Source organism: Diospyros lotus, chromosome 11, assembly GCF_014633365.1.
Source record: "Diospyros lotus cultivar Yz01 chromosome 11, ASM1463336v1, whole genome shotgun sequence".
Lineage (NCBI taxonomy): Eukaryota > Viridiplantae > Streptophyta > Magnoliopsida > Ericales > Ebenaceae > Diospyros > Diospyros lotus.
In genome coordinates, this window is record NC_068348.1 from 25,783,957 (window position 1) to 25,803,585 (window position 19,629).

At 32.6% G+C, this 19,629-nt stretch overlaps 3 protein-coding genes and 1 long non-coding RNA gene across 4 annotated transcripts in view; 2 read left to right on the plus strand and 2 right to left on the minus strand.

Moving 5' to 3' along the window:
- LOC127813066 (disease resistance protein RUN1-like) overlaps window positions 1-19,629 on the plus strand; it is a 99,715-nt gene that overhangs the window by 47,784 nt on the left and 32,302 nt on the right. The window lies entirely within an intron of this gene.
- The window catches only part of LOC127813073 (disease resistance protein RPV1-like), a 95,124-nt gene that overhangs the window by 22,713 nt on the left and 52,782 nt on the right, over window positions 1-19,629 (plus strand). The window lies entirely within an intron of this gene.
- Window positions 1,598-2,752, minus strand: LOC127813074 (uncharacterized). Its single transcript, XM_052353808.1, has 3 exons — window positions 2,489-2,752; window positions 1,961-2,197; window positions 1,598-1,868 (listed from the first exon to the last, which is right to left on the minus strand). Exons 1-3 carry the CDS (start codon window positions 2,696-2,698, stop codon window positions 1,842-1,844), a joined length of 474 nt encoding a protein of 157 aa, XP_052209768.1. The 5' UTR covers window positions 2,699-2,752; the 3' UTR covers window positions 1,598-1,841.
- On the minus strand, window positions 2,980-3,547 carry LOC127813075 (uncharacterized). Its single transcript, XR_008026061.1, has 3 exons — window positions 3,395-3,547; window positions 3,227-3,319; window positions 2,980-3,065 (listed from the first exon to the last, which is right to left on the minus strand). It is a non-coding gene; the product is annotated as an uncharacterized LOC127813075 (long non-coding RNA).

The window sequence follows — 19,629 nt, forward strand, 5'->3', positions numbered from 1 at the left end:
TTGGGAATGGAAGTTTCGATAGGTTCAACTGGCTACCATGGCGTGTAGTGATATATATATATATATATATTAAGCTAAGTGAGTTCGCTGTGTGTGCGTGTGTGTGGGTTCACTGGGGAAGCTTAAGATAATTAATAGGTGTGTTCATAAGGGGAGAAATTGAAGTGATATATTTATATGTATATATAATGTTGAAGGATGAAATTGGAGGCAGCAGCACCTCCTTGGGCACTTGGAGCTTGAAGTGCTTAGATATATATATATATATATAAATGTTGCTTAAAGATTATAAGTATAATTTGAGTTATCTAAATAAATAATAATAGTAATAGGTAATATTAGTAAAGATTATTTTTATTATTATTTTTCTTTCTTAAAAATAATAATAGAAATAATATTAGTAAATAATAAATACTGTGTGTCATTATTCATTAAATTATATATATTATAATATATTCTTAATAGTTATGTATTATATATAGTAATTCATTGAGTTATTATAAAAATAAAGGTATAGTTTAATAAAACCATAGAGGTTGTAAATGTACCCAGCGTGTCTTGACTGCATTTCTAGAGAGCTTGTTCATTCTCTACCTCCTAAGCGGAATGAAGCTAGGTTATCCTCGGGGTAGTATCCAACCTAGGGTCGAGTTTGGTTTCAGGGATAGCCAAATCTCTAGGTGTGTGGTCATGTTCTCCCTCCGAGAGGGCGGTCTATTATGGTGATGAGTGTTAAGCTACTGGTTGTCGACCATTGTGTTCTGGTAGATGATGGTTGGTGATATGGGACCAACTATCAACTATCATGACTGGCCACAGACGAGTCAAGGTAGCTAACACTGTCAATCACCCACCTTTTGACATCTTGCATATCAGGGTATTGTGTGCTGGGATTTGGGCTGCATCCATTGGGGGACTCATGTGACTGAATGTTTGGCCACGTGCATACATTGCTGTTTATTATATCCAATAGTTAGCTAGTCATGAGCACTGCATTGAGTGTATTTGCCTATGTGGGCGAGCGTGACTTGATGCTTGGTTTTATACACTACAACAATTTTGGGTTTACGAGGCATTTAAAAATGCCTTAATATGTAGGTTATTGGGGCATTTTAGCTATTAGGGCGCTAACAAAAGTGTCGCATGTAATCGTGCCCTAAAAGCTTATTGAGACACTAACAAATGCTGTGTAAATCCACCAAGATATCTCCCTGCCTTTTACATGTAATGGCATTTAAAAATGCCTCGAAAACAACTGTAAATTTATGCATGTAATGACATTTAAAAATGCCTCAAAAATAATTATAAATTTATGCATGTAATGGCATTCAAAAATGCCTTGAAAACAATTGTAAATTTAAGCATGTAATGGCGTTTAAAAATGCCTCGAAAATAACTGTAAATTTAAACATGTAATGGCATTCAAAAATGCCTCAAAAACAACTGTAAATTTAAGCATGTAATGGCATTCAAAAATGCCTCGAAAACAACTGTAAATTTAAGCGTTTGATGACATATAAAAATGCCTCTAAAACAACTATAAATTTAAGCACTTTTTTTTCAAAATAGATTGATCTGGTGAACAAATTTTTGAATTCTAAAACCTGATATCAACCAACATAGACACAAATCTCTTCATCTAATTTAGTAATCCAAACCACATAATAAAACCACTTCACATATACATATACAAAACCAATACTCCATGGTCTATGATTGATTTGTCAAAAAAAGAATTACTCCAAAAATCCATAAATCTAACAATTATCATCATTTGTCATCCATTATAACACCAAAAAAAAAAATTAACAAAACAACTAATCTCCATGATCTATTGAACTCTAATCATCACTTTCATCACGTTCAACCTACACAAAAAAAAGTAAAAATATCTTAGTAAAATAGAAACAAAGTTTTTCTAAAGAAAGATGAAATCAACAATATAAAAGTATAAATGTACCAAGAACAATGGCCATGCAACATGTGCTCCAAGGGCATCTCCAATGGTTTCGAACATTCCATATCTTCTTATCAATTCTTCATCCCACTCTACTGCCACTTTAATATGTACCTCACACCAATTAGGTCTTAGTCGTGATCCACCAACTTCTGTGGATGGATCAATACTCCGGACAATTCCCTTTGCTACAATTTGAGTTGGGTCATTTATACTTTTCAAACAAACTCTATTTTGAACCTATCAAAAAAATAACAATGGATAATACAAGTTCAATATCCAACAACATCCTCAACAAAAAAGTAACATATATAAAACAAAAATTTAAGCAGCATCACACTACTTGTAAAACTCATCATAAATAGAATAATGGAAAACAAAAGGAAAGAAAAAGAGAGATGAAACTAAATAGATAGAAAAGACCGTCGAATGGGTCAAAGCCTAAAGTTACAATGTCCCAAACAACAATTTTAAGTCGTAGTACTCGAATGTGCATAACTACTACAATGAAGAAGATAGTAAGAAAATTACTTGAATTGGTTGGCGAGTTGAAGTTGGTGAAGAAAAACCCATATTGCTCTGAAGAGATGACACAAGATTAGAAGGGTTCGAAGATGGCGTAGGATGACTATTACTAGGTGTTTCTCTATTTTCCATGCACATAGCTCTCAATTCTTGTAGCTGCTCATTCATATTCATGTATTGTTCCTTCATCATCTCCAATTCATTCTTATAACTCATAGCAAGTCTATGAGACGTTGCACGACTAGGTATTGGACCATAAAGATCTGAAGGACAAACACCTAAGCCGTACATACGTACATGCCCAGCTTTCTCCTTTCCCATAACTTGAGAGTAAATATCATTTTCATTTTGGTCATTTCGTGGACCTTCTGGAGCATTAATAGTTAACTCACACATTGCATCCTACAAAAAAAAAATTTATATTCAAAGAATAAATATAAAAAAATGGATAAATAAATTATTATTATTTTTATTTAACTATTACCATTGCTTGACTAGCTGCCTCATTTCCCGGAGTTTCACCTTTTGAGTAACACTCAATGAACAAGGTAGAGCGTGATGGGTAATAGCCAAGTTCCTTTTTCTGCATACAATGTAAATATTTATATATTATATAATAGTTAAACAAAGATATAAAATTGAATACTTCCAATCATGACAAATATAATTAATGAGAAACAAAAATAATATTTATTTCATTAAAATTCAATTATACATAGCATTTTGAAAGAAAGTAGAAGTTACCTTTTTCTCTGCCACTCTAGCGAAACTCATCTTACCCTTTCGGTGTACCATTTTTTGATGTCCTCGACTCACTTTATTTCTATCACTAACTCTCTAGAATACATAGCAAATTTTGTAAGAGTAATTAATTGAAAAATACCACAAGTTAAAGTATAACTTTACACACACCTTTGATGCATCAGAATTCCAAAAAGTTACCAACTCCTTCCATTGGTCTTCATGAACTCTTTCAGGAACATTTTTCATTTGTTCAACAAGAGATACATTTGGATCATAATAGTTTGTTTTCACAAAAGATTTCCAATTTCTCCACTTTTTGGCGATAGATTTCAATATCCAATCCTCTTGACCAGGAGGAAGCTGAAACTTTTCCTAAAAAAAAAAAACAAATCAATTTGATAGAAGAATAAGCATGAACAATGATATTATACAATATTGTTATAATATAAAGAATGAACTACACCAATACTTGAACTTGGGTCAACATCTCTTTTTTATAAGTTTGAGGTACTTTGATCCAATTCTTATAATGTAATGGTGCGTATCTTCCATTGCGTGCTATAGCCCCCAAGAAGTGAGCTAATTCACTTGATGACTTTTCATCAATAGGTTGCCCTAGGTCATTAAATTCAACTTGAATAGCCTCTTGCTTATCTCGAGCCCAAATTTTTCGCATAAATGTTGGCCCTCGTACATTCTTCTTGATACCATTATCTATTCCAAAACATTATAGAAGTATAAAGTGAAATGAGCAAAGCTGAATTAGAAAAGTTGATAGATTACCTGAGACTATATTGGTTTGAGTGTTGCTTAAATCTCTTCTTGACTGGTTTGAGTCCAACCCATCAGACATACGTCCAATTCTAGTTCTTGGTGCCATCAAGCTGAATTTGTGTGAATGCAGCAATACTCACTGTTATATAACAATGATTCTATGTACCAAACTAATGGAACAACACACAAATAGTATTTAGATAATTGAAATAGCTAATTAAGACAACACAATCTTGATATATAGTTTTCTACAACGAAAAATGAATTAATTGAAAATAAAACCCAAAGGAGAAAGCATTAAAAACTACAAACTCAATTTAGAAAAGCATAGAATTGAAAGTCGTACAAAGTTATAACATAAAAAAATAATAATGAACCATATCAACCATAAGCATCAAATTCATCATGCTCCCTAGCCCATGTAATATCAACATTGATGTCACCATCTTGAATTTGAGGATTGCATGCATGGCTTTGCAGCTGAGTCTCTATATCATCCTCACATGAATTGACTTTTTGATCAAATTGGTCTCTAGGTGTGGTTCTTATTACAACGTGCCAGTCTTTTTCTGTAGGGTCTTCCACATAAAACACTTGTTGTGCTTGAGAAGCTAAAATAAATGGCTCATCTGTGGGCATGAGTCTAGTGAAATTGACTAAGGTGAAACCATAATCATCTTCTTTCTTTCCACTTCTTTGAGAAACCCAATCACAATTGAATAGCGTCACTTTTTTACCACTGAGATAATCTAACTCTAAAATATCATTTAGAACTCCATAATATGTGACATCTCCTGATATGGGGTTGTTATCCCTCACGCTAGCATAACTTTCTGTCTTGGCAGTAACAATAACCCCACTATTTTGAGTTTTTCTCTTTTCCTCAACTTCTTTCACACGAAATCTAAAACCATTAATAATAAAACCCTTGTACTTTCTTACAACACAATTAGGACCTTGAGCAATGACTGCACTCTCACCCTGCAATTAAAACACAATAAAAACAAATCATAATAAAACTTTTATATTTTTTTTATTTTAGTGAGAGGTTTATACTCGCCAGTGTACGAGTGCAGTTGTAGTCCAAATTTAAATTTATATTTTCTGGATGAATCCAGGTCGTCCACTGAGAGATTTATTTATGGCAAAAGAAAAAGAATGTCACACACACGCACACGCATTTGGACAAATTGACAACAAGATTTTTTATGGTTTTGTTTTTAGACAACAGATACTAGAAAATAAAGTAAGGCAAAAATTGAAATAAACATTAAACGTAAAAATATGAATTTGGATAGTGCTTGAGTTAAGACAATTTCAGTACCAACCCGTTGATTCCCAAAGTTTAGCATAAAAGATTAGCAACATTAATTTAATTTCAGATATGAGGGTTTGTTATTAAATGCAATTAGAGATGATGATAGTTCTAGGTTAAGCAATCCCCATACATGATATGCGGGATTCTAATTTAAGCAACTACCATAAATCCAATTACAATTAATATACAAAACAACTAAATTAATCATCCGGGTTTGGGTATGATAGCGTTTCCAATTCTAGTAACTCTCATACATGGCATGAAAGCTCTAAGTTAGGCTTACGCTCCAATCCAAACCTAGTGATTTTTTAATAATTAATACACACTCATACTGAAATTTAAATTAAGGTTACTTATTTAAAACGCAGCTTTCTTTGGGAATCATTGGCGTTGGACACTGTCCTTGCCTTAACCCAAGATTAGATTTAGTTACTCATCTCCATTAAATTAATTGACAGGAATTTAAATGACATAATTTAAATAACAGAATTTAAATGACAGGAATTAAAATAGAAGAAACTAACCGGCCATTTAGGCGGTAGATAATTAAAATACAAGAATTAAAATTGCAAGAATTTAAAGGCAGAAACTAACCGTCCATTTAGGCGGTGAACAATTAAAATACAAGAATGAAAATTGCAAGAATTTAAAGGCATAAACTAACCGTCCATTTAGGCGGTGAATAATAAAGTAATAATAAATGACATAAGAATTTAAAAGAAGAAAGGAATGAAGTAAGATCACAAGAGAAAATACTAAAGAAAATGAGAGAGAACAAAAGCAATTCTCAAAGAGAGAATTCTAAGGAAATAACTAAACTTTTATTCAAGAATAATAATCACACTTACAAATGCAATCAAGTGATCTATTTATAGGCCACAAGATGGAATACAAACCACACAATTTCAATTATTTAACTAGACATAATTATATCTAATGGGCACTCACACACTTAAAGTTAAATGGATTTTAGCTATAATACACACCTAATATTAAATGGATTTTAGCTAAAATACATACCTAATAAAGCACTCATAAAGTTAAATGGATTTTAGCTATAATATCCACCTAATAGTTAAATGGATTTTAGCTAAAAAACACACCTAATAAAGCTCTCACATACAAAATAAAAATAGATTTCTATAAATTGGTTTTTAATCTTCATTAGGATTAAAAATAATCCTTGGGCCTTCTCCAAATAATATTCTCCATGGGTTGCTCAAATTGGGCCTTAATTCTTCATGGGCTTGAATTCTTCATGGACTTGATTTCTTCATGGGTTTGATTTCTTCATGGATTTGAATTCTTCATGGACTTTAATTTTTCATGGGCTTGATTTCTTCATGGGTTTGATTTCTTCATGGATTTGAATTCTTCATGGATTTGATTTCTTCATGGACTTGAATTCTTCATGGGCTTGAATGCTTCATGGCTAAAAATAAAAAAAATAATTTAATATTATTAATAAATTATATATTATATATATGTATTACACATAGCACACATATATATTAGATTATATTATATATATAGTACATGCATGCATATAATGATGTATATGTATTATATATAATTTTATATATTATTATTATTTACTTTAGAACTTCATTTCATTTATCTTTCAATTTAAACTTGCATATAACCATAAAATATATATTAATATCTAATTTAAACCGTATTTAAGATCGAAAGAAGGGTATAATTATAACAAAATTTTTACAAAATTAACCACTAATCATACCCCCCAACTTAAACATTGCTAGTCCCTTAGCAATCAGACTATACACCTGCCAAACTTTATTCATAATAACTATATGAATGTAAAAATTTCAAATTCGAAACCAAAATGCATAAAATCGAATAAGTAATTTAGCATTCTAAATCAGATTTTTGGTTAAAGGTCATACAATCTCAGGAATAGAAATTAGGATAACTAACACACAGACTTACTCCCTCAAAGTTTTGACTTCAAATCTCACTATGAATATTCTCTCCAATAAAAAGGATTCCTCAGGTGTACACACAAGGGGGTGCACCGTTATAAGAGTAAATGCAGAACAAGTTCAAAACTCGGTGCCATCCCAAATACAAGGAACGTATTTTCATGAAAGAACAAGGAAATTGACATAGCTTCATGATTGGAATAATGCTCTAGATGAGTAACTTCTGAATTTAAACATGATTCCCTACTCCAAACTCGAATTCTGAGATCACATGATTTATAGCATCAAAAAGGGACCAGAATGGGTTGTAATGGGGCTATAAGGTTAATACGGGTTGTCAAAGAAAAGGTAGAGTGTGCAAAGGGTGTGTCAGGATTTTTTTTTTTTTTTTTTTTTTTTTTTTTACCATTTCTTTTGAAACAGTTATGCTGAATAGCTAAGAGAATTTTCCCCCTTTTTTTCATTTTTTTTTTCTTCTTTTTTTTTTTCTTTTTTTCTTTTTTTTTCTTTTTTTTCTTTTTTTTTTCTCTTTAAATATGAAAATAAATAAACAGACTAATTCCCAAAATCACACCAAACGAGGGTAACGAAAGAAATTGTACTACAAATGGCTCAAATGGGATAGCAAAGGAGGTTAATTTAAAGAAAGAAAAAGGTTTAATAAGCTCAAAATGAAAGAAATTGATCCCTCTATCATGCTTCTACAAAACGATGATACTCAGTCATCTAATTCAGAGTTTGAAACCAGTCAAACTTATCCATTATCATACTAGACATTCAAAACGAATTGATATTTTGAAGCCATTGAAAAGATAAGATAAACAATAAAACATATTTAGAGTAAGTGTTATTTCACTCAGAATTAACGGTTATTAGGCTCAAACACTCACTTGGGTAATAGTCTCCACTTCTGTTGAGGGATCATACAATGTACTAATCAGCTAATTACTGCTACCTTTGACTTTATGACCGATAACCAATTTTTAAATTTTGAATCCCCGATGAATGCAAATTACTTATTCTAATGCACATACGTTTTCAAATAAGAAATCAATGCATCCATGTTTCGTATTGCAAACTTAGCCGGCTATCAGTGCATAACTTCAAAACTTTAGGAATAGCATTATTTAAAACACATAATTTTTTTTTTTTTTTAATAAGAGCAGATAGAGATAATCAAGTCACACAAGACTACAAACTAACAATAGCAAACTCACAGTTAAATATAAACCAGATGATTCATAATTAGACCTTACACCCCCCAACTTGAATTGCAGTAATAAATTAGGGTTGTTAGGAATACCTGTAACTCCACAAGTTCATTTTGCTGTGAACTGCTAAAACTTAAACAACAAATGAGCACACCATATATATATATTTATATTTTCATACCAAAATAAAAATTGATGCAAGTCATAAGATAAAAAAAATGCGTCTCAAGAGTACAAAAAGTACTCCTTACTCAGCCACCTTATCAAAGACTTTGCTAACAACATTCCACAGTTTTGTTTTGTTTTTTTTTTTTTTTTTTTTTTAAGGAAACAACTAAGAAAAATCCTGCAAGGTGTACAATAACTAGATGCGTCTCAAGAGTACAAAAAGTACTCCTTACTCAGCCATCTTAATAAAGAGCATTTCTCACAGTGATAAATCTAAATTAATCGGACCCCTTTGGCGCTTGTTACTAATTGCCTTAGACCAGTCTATCCGAGGCTCATGAGGATCGTACTGTGGAACATAAGCATGTAATTTCTCTAGCAGCTTATCAATGGTGGATGCAGAAATGAGAATCTTTCTTGCTGAACGAGAAATGAACTGTTGGTCCACAGCCTGATCAAGAAAAGAGAGTAACCCATCGAAAAAATGGTTAACATTTAAAAGTCCAATGGGTTTGGTATGGAGATTACTCTTGGCCCAGGAGATTATACAAAAGATTTCTTCAAGTGTTCCAAAACCTCCTGGTAAAGCAATGAAGGCATCTGACTGATAAATCTTACAAGCCATGCGCTCAGACATAGAAGTCGTTTCTATAAGTTGACCGCGTGTAATCCCGAAAATATGTGGTTCAGCTAAAGGGATTGGCATTACACCTACCACAGATGAATTTCCAAGATGTACAGCTTGTGAAACATAACCATTCAATCCACGACTCCCCCCCCCCATATACCAAATTAATTTTTTTCTCTCCTAATTTTTTACCAAGTTCGCTCGCTGCAAGTGCGTAACAAATATCGCTCCCAAGTTGAGAGCCACAAAGTACACATATGGTATTGATTCGACGAACTAACTGGCCTTCCATGTTTGTTCCTTTTGTATGTCCTGAAAAGAAGTTTGGCGATCAAAAGTAGCTATACAACAATTCAACAAGAAATAAATACAAACAAAAATCATGCGTATGTATAAGTAGTTGTGATTGTGGCTCACATCTTCCTCTGGTTTTACGTCCAGAAACGGCTTAAACACTTTCTATGAAGCGGGGATAAGCTTCCCATCCAATTTTCTTATAGATTGGCAAACAGGGTCATTTTTAGTCAGATTCCCAAGACTATAGCGTTGGTGGTCACTTCTAAACTGGGTCCATAAAGCAAGAAGTTCTCTTTGCACTATTCCACATGGATGCGTCTCAAGAGTCAATCGGATATCATCCAAAGACTCCTTACTCAGTCCATCCTTTATGAAACTAATTTTATCTTCTCGATTTATGGACGTAAACCCCACAGATTTGCATCGTGTGTTACAGGTCCATCGAGCACATTTGTAACAACCATTCACTCTTTTCGCTCTTCTTTTCTTCGCAAAACTACTCTTCCCTAAACCTGGAAAATGCTTAAAACTAGGTGAAGTTTCACCAGCTAATCGAACTTTTGCTTCAATCAGCCAACGAATATCTTCAGGGATGTTATTAAGCATCAACAGCCAAAGTCTTTCACACCTAGCAGCATAAATTTTTTTTTAAATCATTCTGCGGGAGAGATGGATAGTACTTGTGAATTTTTGAGAGATAAAGATCCATTTTTTTTTTTTTTAACTATACTAAGAAGAAAGTAAAGAACTATAAACTTTACAAAAGGGATGAGAGTACCTGATCGGAGAATAACACACAGGAGAGAAGATTGAGCTCAAGAGGGGTGACTTGCCTCATACAGATATGGAGTCTCTTATAGAGCAATGGGCATCACTATTCTACACTCGACTCGAGGCATGCCATAATTGCACCGTCAGACTTGACGTCGTTTAGCGTCTCATTTTTCAACATTTGGCAGTGTGCCTTTTTTTTTTTTTTCAACGCTCGGCGCCTCTGTTTTCAACATTTGGCAGTGTGCCTTCTTTCTTTATAGGGCAGTGTGATTGCACTGCCCAAGAAAAGATGGCTACCACCAGCGTCAATTCTGTCTCTCTCAATTCAATTTTTGTTTTTAATTAATTTTGTTTTAATTTTTGTTTTTTTTTTTTTTTTAGGTAAAAATTTTGTAGACACCTTACCCCCAACTTAAATTGCGCATTGTCCTCAATTGACAATAAAAGGATAGAAGATAGGCATACCTGGCGGTCTTCAATACATAAACTTGTATGGAGAAATTTTATTTAGACTGCACATAGAGAAACACTAGTTAAGTAATGCAGAAAAGTAACAACTTATATATATATATAAAATTATTTTATTATATTTTTATTTATTTTTTTTTTTTTAGAATTTTTTTTTTCTTTTCTTCCAATTAAGGATCAAATGAGTGATTGCCCACCTAATCGTATAATATCTCCCATTCACTACACCACTTTTAAAGTTATTTTCAAAATTATATAAATTGATTTTTCTCATGAATGCACATATATATTTTGAAAATATATCGTCCGGAGGTGTTGGTTTTATTATATCCGCGTATGGCACATTAATTTGCACAAACATCTCACACGTGTTTGGTTTAATTTGATCCTCAATAATATCGACTAACCTAAAAGATAGAAATTGAGGGGTAAATGTGGATAAATTTATGATTTTTTCACATTTTGGCTCTCGAATTTTATCCTCTTCTTCCTCACAGGTTTCTTCTTTTCTTACATCATTTTGGTCTTTTTCTTCCTCCAAGGCTTCATTGACATCTACCTCACTGTGATCAACCACTCTCTCTTCTTGCACCAAAGGGTGTACTGTCCTAGGGGCATCAAGTTTCTCAATTATTTCTCCATTCCTTAAGACAGTTACTCCTATGTCCTGCTCCTGACTTTCACTTTTGATGATGGGTTTTATTAATGGGATTTGGAGTGAGTTGGGATGGACAGGCTCTGACATGCTCAAAGTCTGTGTTAGCTGTGTCAATTGGTTCCTAATGTCCTCTGTAACTCTAATGGTGTGTTCTTGACATTTGGACATTTGTGCAAAAATTTCTATTTGGCCTTGCATAAATAGATTGAAGGTATCTTCTAAAGAACTCCCATGAGGGGGTTGATATGCATCGAATGTAGACCCTTCATTCATTTGAAATGATTGAGGCTGGGAAATGAAGTGCTCATGTGGTTGGGTTACAAAATCATTTTCCCATGAGAAATTTGGATGAAAGTGTGAATTAAGGTGATATGCATCAAAGTCCGAATGATAGTTTTCCTCATGGTTCTGGTAATACATTCCCTCATAGTTGTGTGTGTGTGTGTAACTGGATTGACCATACAATACCTCCTTAAAAGTAGGTATTATAGGGCAGTCATCTGTTAAATGAGCTGAAGTTTCACACACAGCACACCAAACCTCAATTTCATGGTAAGTGGGTAACAAATGGGTAGTGTCTGGTTGCAAATCAAAAGTGGCTTGCCTAAGAGGGTATAGATAATCCTTAAGAGGTCTAGACAAATCGGATTCAAAATGATAATTTTCATCATGATAAGTATCTTGTGCAGACAGATTGTAGTAATTTTGAGACATGAGTGTAAAGTTGACAATCCAATTGCAAGTAAAGACTCAGAATGATATGAAAATACTATTTCAAAATTCTACCTGATCTCAGTCTCATATACAATGCACAAACAAAAATAAAGTAAAAGAGAAATAGAGTTACCGATTTTATCAAGAGATGCTTATTCTTTTATTTTTTTTTTATTTTTTTTTATTTTTTTCTTTTTGTTTTTGCCTTAATCTCCCCGGCAACGGCGCCAAAATTTGACTGCACTCTCACCCTGCAATTAAAACACAATAAAAACAAATCATAATAAAACTTTTATATTTTTTTTATTTTAGTGAGAGGTTTATACTCGCCAGTGTACGAGTGCAGTTGTAGTCCAAATTTAAATTTATATTTTCTGGATGAATCCAGGTCGTCCACTGAGAGATTTATTTATGGCAAAAGAAAAAGAATGTCACACACACGCACACGCATTTGGACAAATTGACAACAAGATTTTTTATGGTTTTGTTTTTAGACAACAGATACTAGAAAATAAAGTAAGGCAAAAATTGAAATAAACATTAAACGTAAAAATATGAATTTGGATAGTGCTTGAGTTAAGACAATTTCAGTACCAACCCGTTGATTCCCAAAGTTTAGCATAAAAGATTAGCAACATTAATTTAATTTCAGATATGAGGGTTTGTTATTAAATGCAATTAGAGATGATGATAGTTCTAGGTTAAGCAATCCCCATACATGATATGCGGGATTCTAATTTAAGCAACTACCATAAATCCAATTACAATTAATATACAAAACAACTAAATTAATCATCCGGGTTTGGGTATGATAGCGTTTCCAATTCTAGTAACTCTCATACATGGCATGAAAGCTCTAAGTTAGGCTTACGCTCCAATCCAAACCTAGTGATTTTTTAATAATTAATACACACTCATACTGAAATTTAAATTAAGGTTACTTATTTAAAACGCAGCTTTCTTTGGGAATCATTGGCGTTGGACACTGTCCTTGCCTTAACCCAAGATTAGATTTAGTTACTCATCTCCATTAAATTAATTGACAGGAATTTAAATGACATAATTTAAATAACAGAATTTAAATGACAGGAATTAAAATAGAAGAAACTAACCGGCCATTTAGGCGGTAGATAATTAAAATACAAGAATTAAAATTGCAAGAATTTAAAGGCAGAAACTAACCGTCCATTTAGGCGGTGAACAATTAAAATACAAGAATGAAAATTGCAAGAATTTAAAGGCATAAACTAACCGTCCATTTAGGCGGTGAATAATAAAGTAATAATAAATGACATAAGAATTTAAAAGAAGAAAGGAATGAAGTAAGATCACAAGAGAAAATACTAAAGAAAATGAGAGAGAACAAAAGCAATTCTCAAAGAGAGAATTCTAAGGAAATAACTAAACTTTTATTCAAGAATAATAATCACACTTACAAATGCAATCAAGTGATCTATTTATAGGCCACAAGATGGAATACAAACCACACAATTTCAATTATTTAACTAGACATAATTATATCTAATGGGCACTCACACACTTAAAGTTAAATGGATTTTAGCTATAATACACACCTAATATTAAATGGATTTTAGCTAAAATACATACCTAATAAAGCACTCATAAAGTTAAATGGATTTTAGCTATAATATCCACCTAATAGTTAAATGGATTTTAGCTAAAAAACACACCTAATAAAGCTCTCACATACAAAATAAAAATAGATTTCTATAAATTGGTTTTTAATCTTCATTAGGATTAAAAATAATCCTTGGGCCTTCTCCAAATAATATTCTCCATGGGTTGCTCAAATTGGGCCTTAATTCTTCATGGGCTTGAATTCTTCATGGACTTGATTTCTTCATGGGTTTGATTTCTTCATGGATTTGAATTCTTCATGGACTTTAATTTTTCATGGGCTTGATTTCTTCATGGGTTTGATTTCTTCATGGATTTGAATTCTTCATGGATTTGATTTCTTCATGGACTTGAATTCTTCATGGGCTTGAATGCTTCATGGCTAAAAATAAAAAAAATAATTTAATATTATTAATAAATTATATATTATATATATGTATTACACATAGCACACATATATATTAGATTATATTATATATATAGTACATGCATGCATATAATGATGTATATGTATTATATATAATTTTATATATTATTATTATTTACTTTAGAACTTCATTTCATTTATCTTTCAATTTAAACTTGCATATAACCATAAAATATATATTAATATCTAATTTAAACCGTATTTAAGATCGAAAGAAGGGTATAATTATAACAAAATTTTTACAAAATTAACCACTAATCAAGCAAGAGCTCGAAGCTCTTCAGATATATCCTCATTTCCAGCAGCAAACATTTCTCCAACCTAAATAAATGAAGGATAAGATTATGAAAACAAAAATAAATAAATAGATTAAAAAAATTGAAACCAAGGTTACTGAATAAAAACTTACCGTGTCACTAAACCATGAAGTAAATTCCTCGGTGTGTTTAATAGCCCTTTGTCGTTTAGAAAGTCGAGGATATTGATTGTTTATTATAGTCTCATGTTGTCTGTGCATATAGTAGAATATAAGGATACAAAAGAGCTATTTATACTCTATTAAAATTAATGGAAAATAATTATTGACTTACTGAATAAATTCTTGAACTGCGTCACAATTAAACAACACATATTTATGTGCCATTTCTAATATTTCTCTATTTAAAACAACCATCTCTTCTTTTCCAAATGACCGTCCTTGCATTGCAAATATTCGTAACTCAACATTGCTAACATTTCCTTCATCAGAATTTCTACTTGGCCGATTGAATTTGGTTTCAATGTCATCAAAATATCTAGAACAAAAGGTTAAACATTCATTTGCTAAATAACCTTCAGCAATGGAACCCTCTGGATGAGATCTATTTCTTACATATGACTTCAATGTGGACAAATACCTATAAGATGCCCAATGATGAAAAAGTAATTATGTTTGCTTTCAAATGAATGATATCTAAATAAAATTTGACAAAATAGAAGCAATCAGTATTACTTACCTCTCAATAGGATACATCCAACGATAATGCACAGGCCCAGCAAGTTTAGCTTCTGTTGCTAAGTGAATTGGTAAATGCACCATAACATCAAAGAATGATGGAGGGAAAATCCTTTCTAGGTGACAAAGTATTAATGCAATTTGGTATTCCATTCGACCCAAATCAACAGAGTTGAGTGATTTCGAACAAAGATTTTTGAAGTACTGGCATAACTCAATCAAGGGCTTTCGAACATGCTGGGGTAAGACCTTTCGCAATGCTAATGGAAGTAATTGTTGCATCAAAATGTGATTGTCATGACTCTTAAGACCTAATATTTTGAATGGTTTAAGCTGTACACACCTTGAAATATTTCCAGCATACCCATCAGGAACTTTCACTTTCTTTAACACTTTGCCAAATATCTCTTTTTCTTTTTTATTCATTGAAAAACAAGCAGGCGGTAAAGAACCATCTTCTCTCGGGTGAAGTTCACTTCTAATATTCTTCGCTTGTAAATCAAGACGTGCATTCTTGTGATCCTTTGTCTTCCCATCTAGATTCAACAAGGTCCCAAGAATACTATCGCACACATTTTTCTCAATATGCATTACATCAAGATTGTGGCGCACTAAATTGTCCTTCCAATAGGGCAACTCAAAGAAAATGCTTCTGTTTTTCCAATTGTAAGGCAATTTTGGATTATCACTCACTTGTTTTCCAAATTTTATGTTGAATCCATTCAATTCATTTAACACCATAGAGCCAGTTAAGCGTGGAGGTGCCTTTCTATGTTCTTCCTCACCATCAAAATTTTTCTTATCTTTACGAAAGGCATGATCAACATCCAAGAATCTTCGATGACCCATGTAACATGATTTCCCACTTTTTTGCAATCGTTCAGAACATGTATACTTATGACATGAGGGGCAAGCAAGCTTTCCTTTTGTGCTCCATCCAGATAAGTTAGCATAGGCAGGCAAATCACTAATAGTCCACATAATAGCTGCACGCATTTTAAAATTTTCCTTAGTAGATACATCATATGTGTTTACCCCATCCCATAATTCCTTTAACTCCTCTATCAAAGGTTGTAAGTATACATCAAGGTTATTTCCAGGTGGTGAAGGGCCAGGGATGAGCAATGATAACATGAAAAAAGGTTGTTTCATACACATCCAAGGAGGGAGGTTGTATGGCATTAGGATAACTGGCCAAGTACTATGAGTACTACTCATTGTCCTAAATGGGTTAAATCCATCACATGCTAATCCAAGTCTAACATTACGTGGATCTTTAGCAAACTCAGGATGCTTGAAGTCAAAAGTCTGCCAAGCTGGAGAATCTGCTGGGTGCCGCATGTATCCATCTTTAATTCGGTCCTCCTTATGCCATTTCATAAAGGAGGTAATTTTTGAAGACATGAATAGCCTTTGCAATCTTGGTTTCAATGGAAAATAGAATAATACCTTAGCAGGGATTTTTGTCTCACTTGTATCTATGATCGTTTCTCCATCATTTTGCAACCTATTTGTAGGTATTTTGTATCTAGGAGTGTGACATTGATAACATTCTGTGGCTGTCTCATATTCCTTGTGATAAAGTATGCAATCATTTGGACATGCGTGAATTTTTCTACACTCAAGGCCAAGTCCCTTAAACACTTTCTTTGTCTCGTAGTAAGATTTTGGTAATTTACCCCCCTCAGGAAATGCATCCTTTAACAACTCCAATAACATTGAAAAAGACTTGTTCGACCAATTTCCAAGACATTTAATGTGAAATAGGCGAACAAGGAATGATAACAATGAAAACTTACTCCCGGGAAAAAGTTCTTGTTTAGCTTCATGAAGTAACTTATAAAATGTCTCAGCCGTTTCATTAGGTTCATCTACAATATTCATTGGGTCATCTTCATTTACATGTTCATTTGGGATGCCAAATGCATCATATAATAACTCATGCATCTCATTATTCATAAATGGGCCATTAGGAGCATGTGTTTCAAATCCCACAAATGATGAACCTTCTCCATGGGCTGTCCATTTTGTATATCCTTTAATAAACCCAAAGCATATCAAATGATCTTTTGCCTCTTCCCTAGTTGCCCACAGTCCATTCCCACACTTCTTACATGGGCATGTTATTTTTCCATTGATACTTGCTTTAGCAAATGCCAAACTTAAGAATTCTTCCACTCCATCAATGTACCTTCTACTAACTCTATGTTCATTCATCCAATTTCTATCCATCATTTTCCCTTTCAAATAAAAGGATTTCCAAAAAAAGATATCTACAAAAAAGACAAAGAAATTAAATAGGTTCATTACTAATGCTTCAGGAAACATAAAAAAAATACCAAAAAGAAAGGCTAGAAAAGCATTTAGATACACACAAAATACATATATATATAGAGATATGTATATATATTAGCAACAATTTTGCAAGTAAAAAGAAAGGCTGCTCTCAGCTAGCAGCCTTCTCTCTTTCTATATAAATATATATATATATGTATATGTATATATATTAGCTGGAGAGACCATTGGCAGAGCGTGTGGCAGTGTGTCTCTCTCTTGTAAATATACTTTTTCTTTGCCATTTTACTGTCAAACTATTTTTTATCCAAATTACATCAACCAATACATGATATTTTCACACACTTTTTCAATCTCCAAGTTATATATCTAATATATATTTTCAGTTTGTTGCTTTACTTCCAACCATCTTTTCTCTCTTATAATTGAATTTTATATTATTTTATATCTAATATATATTTTCATTTTTCTTTTCCATTTTCCTGGCATGAATTGATTGAATTTTATATTATTTTATAAATATCCCCTTCCCACTGCCCCATGACAAGAAATAGGTTTCTAAAGTAATTGAAAGTGGGAGCCACAATACTTGACTACCAATGCTTCAGGAAACGTTAAAAAAGATACATGAAGGCTTAAAAAACATTTAGATCATAAATTGAAGGCTGCCCACACACACACACACGCAAAATACATATATATATATAAACATATATAACTGCAAAACATAAATTGATTGTGTTGCAGAGAGGCTGCGAAATACCCGGAGGAAGCAGCGGCTGCGTTGAGGCAGCAGGAAGCTGCGATAATGGCGTTGAGATAGCAAGGACAAGGCGATGTCGGCGTTGAGACAGTAAGGACGCAGCGACGGCGGACGTTGAGGCAGTAAGGATGCGACGACGATGAATTTGAGGGAGCAAGCGGGCGACGACAGCAACGTTGAGGGAGTCGATGAAAGCTGCAATATGCTTGAGGAAGATGGGCAATAGGGATTTAGGGATTTTGCAAGGGGAAAGGGAAGAGGCGGGGGAATCTCCCGCCACTGGTTTTTTCATTTTTTTTATATTTTTTTGTTTTTTTATTTAGTTGTTATATATATATTTTGTTTTTTTATTTAGTTGTTAAATAAAATAAAATAAATTATGAAAATAATATTAATAATTATTTGATTGATAAAAATAAAATGATTTCATGATAATTGTTAAAATAGTTTAAATTATCACAATTATTAAATAATTTAAATAATAATTTATGATAATAATTTAAATATGTTAATAAAATAATTTAAATTATTGTATTAAATTAATATTTATTTAAAAATTTTGAATCCATATATATAGCTTTGTTTCACATAAGGGTGCGCAAACGATCGGTTTGATTACTGAATCGATCGAAAAGTAATAATGAAAATAACTTAACTGTATGTAATAATTAATCAAATCGAATCAACTGACAAACCCCAAATAATCAAACTAACCAAAATCGAATAATTAACTAAACAAAATTTATAAAAACTGAACCGGACCAAGAATTGAACTTTCTCACATAATAACCATACAAATTGACCTAAAGTTCAGCCTTATTGTTGTTGTCGGCCACCTAACGAGGTGGTGATTCCAATTATTAGAATTGATCAGTGGATTTCCCCTAACCACAGTGGTTCATATATCCAAAAATCAAAATGATCTAATGGTTAGACGGAGACGAAGATGAAAGGACGAGCGGATCGGAGACGAACGAAGTGCCCCTAACCACAGTGGTTCATATTCTAATGGTTAGCAATTCGATTTGTTTTATTAACCGACCAACGAAGACCGAATCAATAAAAATTAACCCAAAATTTTTGACAAAAATAATTGAACCACTAATCGACACTAATTTAACTAAACCAAACCGGCTAGTCGGTCGGTTCAATTAGTTCAATTTACTAGTTCCACACTTCAAATTTTAGCTTATTAGAATTATTTTATTAGATTTCTTTACTAGGGCACTTCATAAAAGTGTCTCATTAGAATTATTTTATTAGGGCATTTTAAAAATTTTGTCCTATTAGATTTTTCCTTTAGGGCATTTTATCAAAGTGTCTCATTATTTTT

Bases quoted from the DNA above. Each gene is read 5' to 3' on its own strand.
- LOC127813074 (XM_052353808.1), bottom strand. From the start codon at position 2,698: ATGAGTTATAAGAATGAATTGGAGATGATGAAGGAACAATACATGAAT. The intron at 2,198-2,488 runs GTAATTTTCTTA...TTTTTTTGATAG, and splicing joins CAACTCGCCAACCAATTCAA to GTTCAAAATAGAGTTTGTTT. The intron at 1,869-1,960 runs GTACATTTATAC...TTTTTTGTGTAG, and splicing joins TTGCATGGCCATTGTTCTTG to GTTGAACGTGATGAAAGTGA.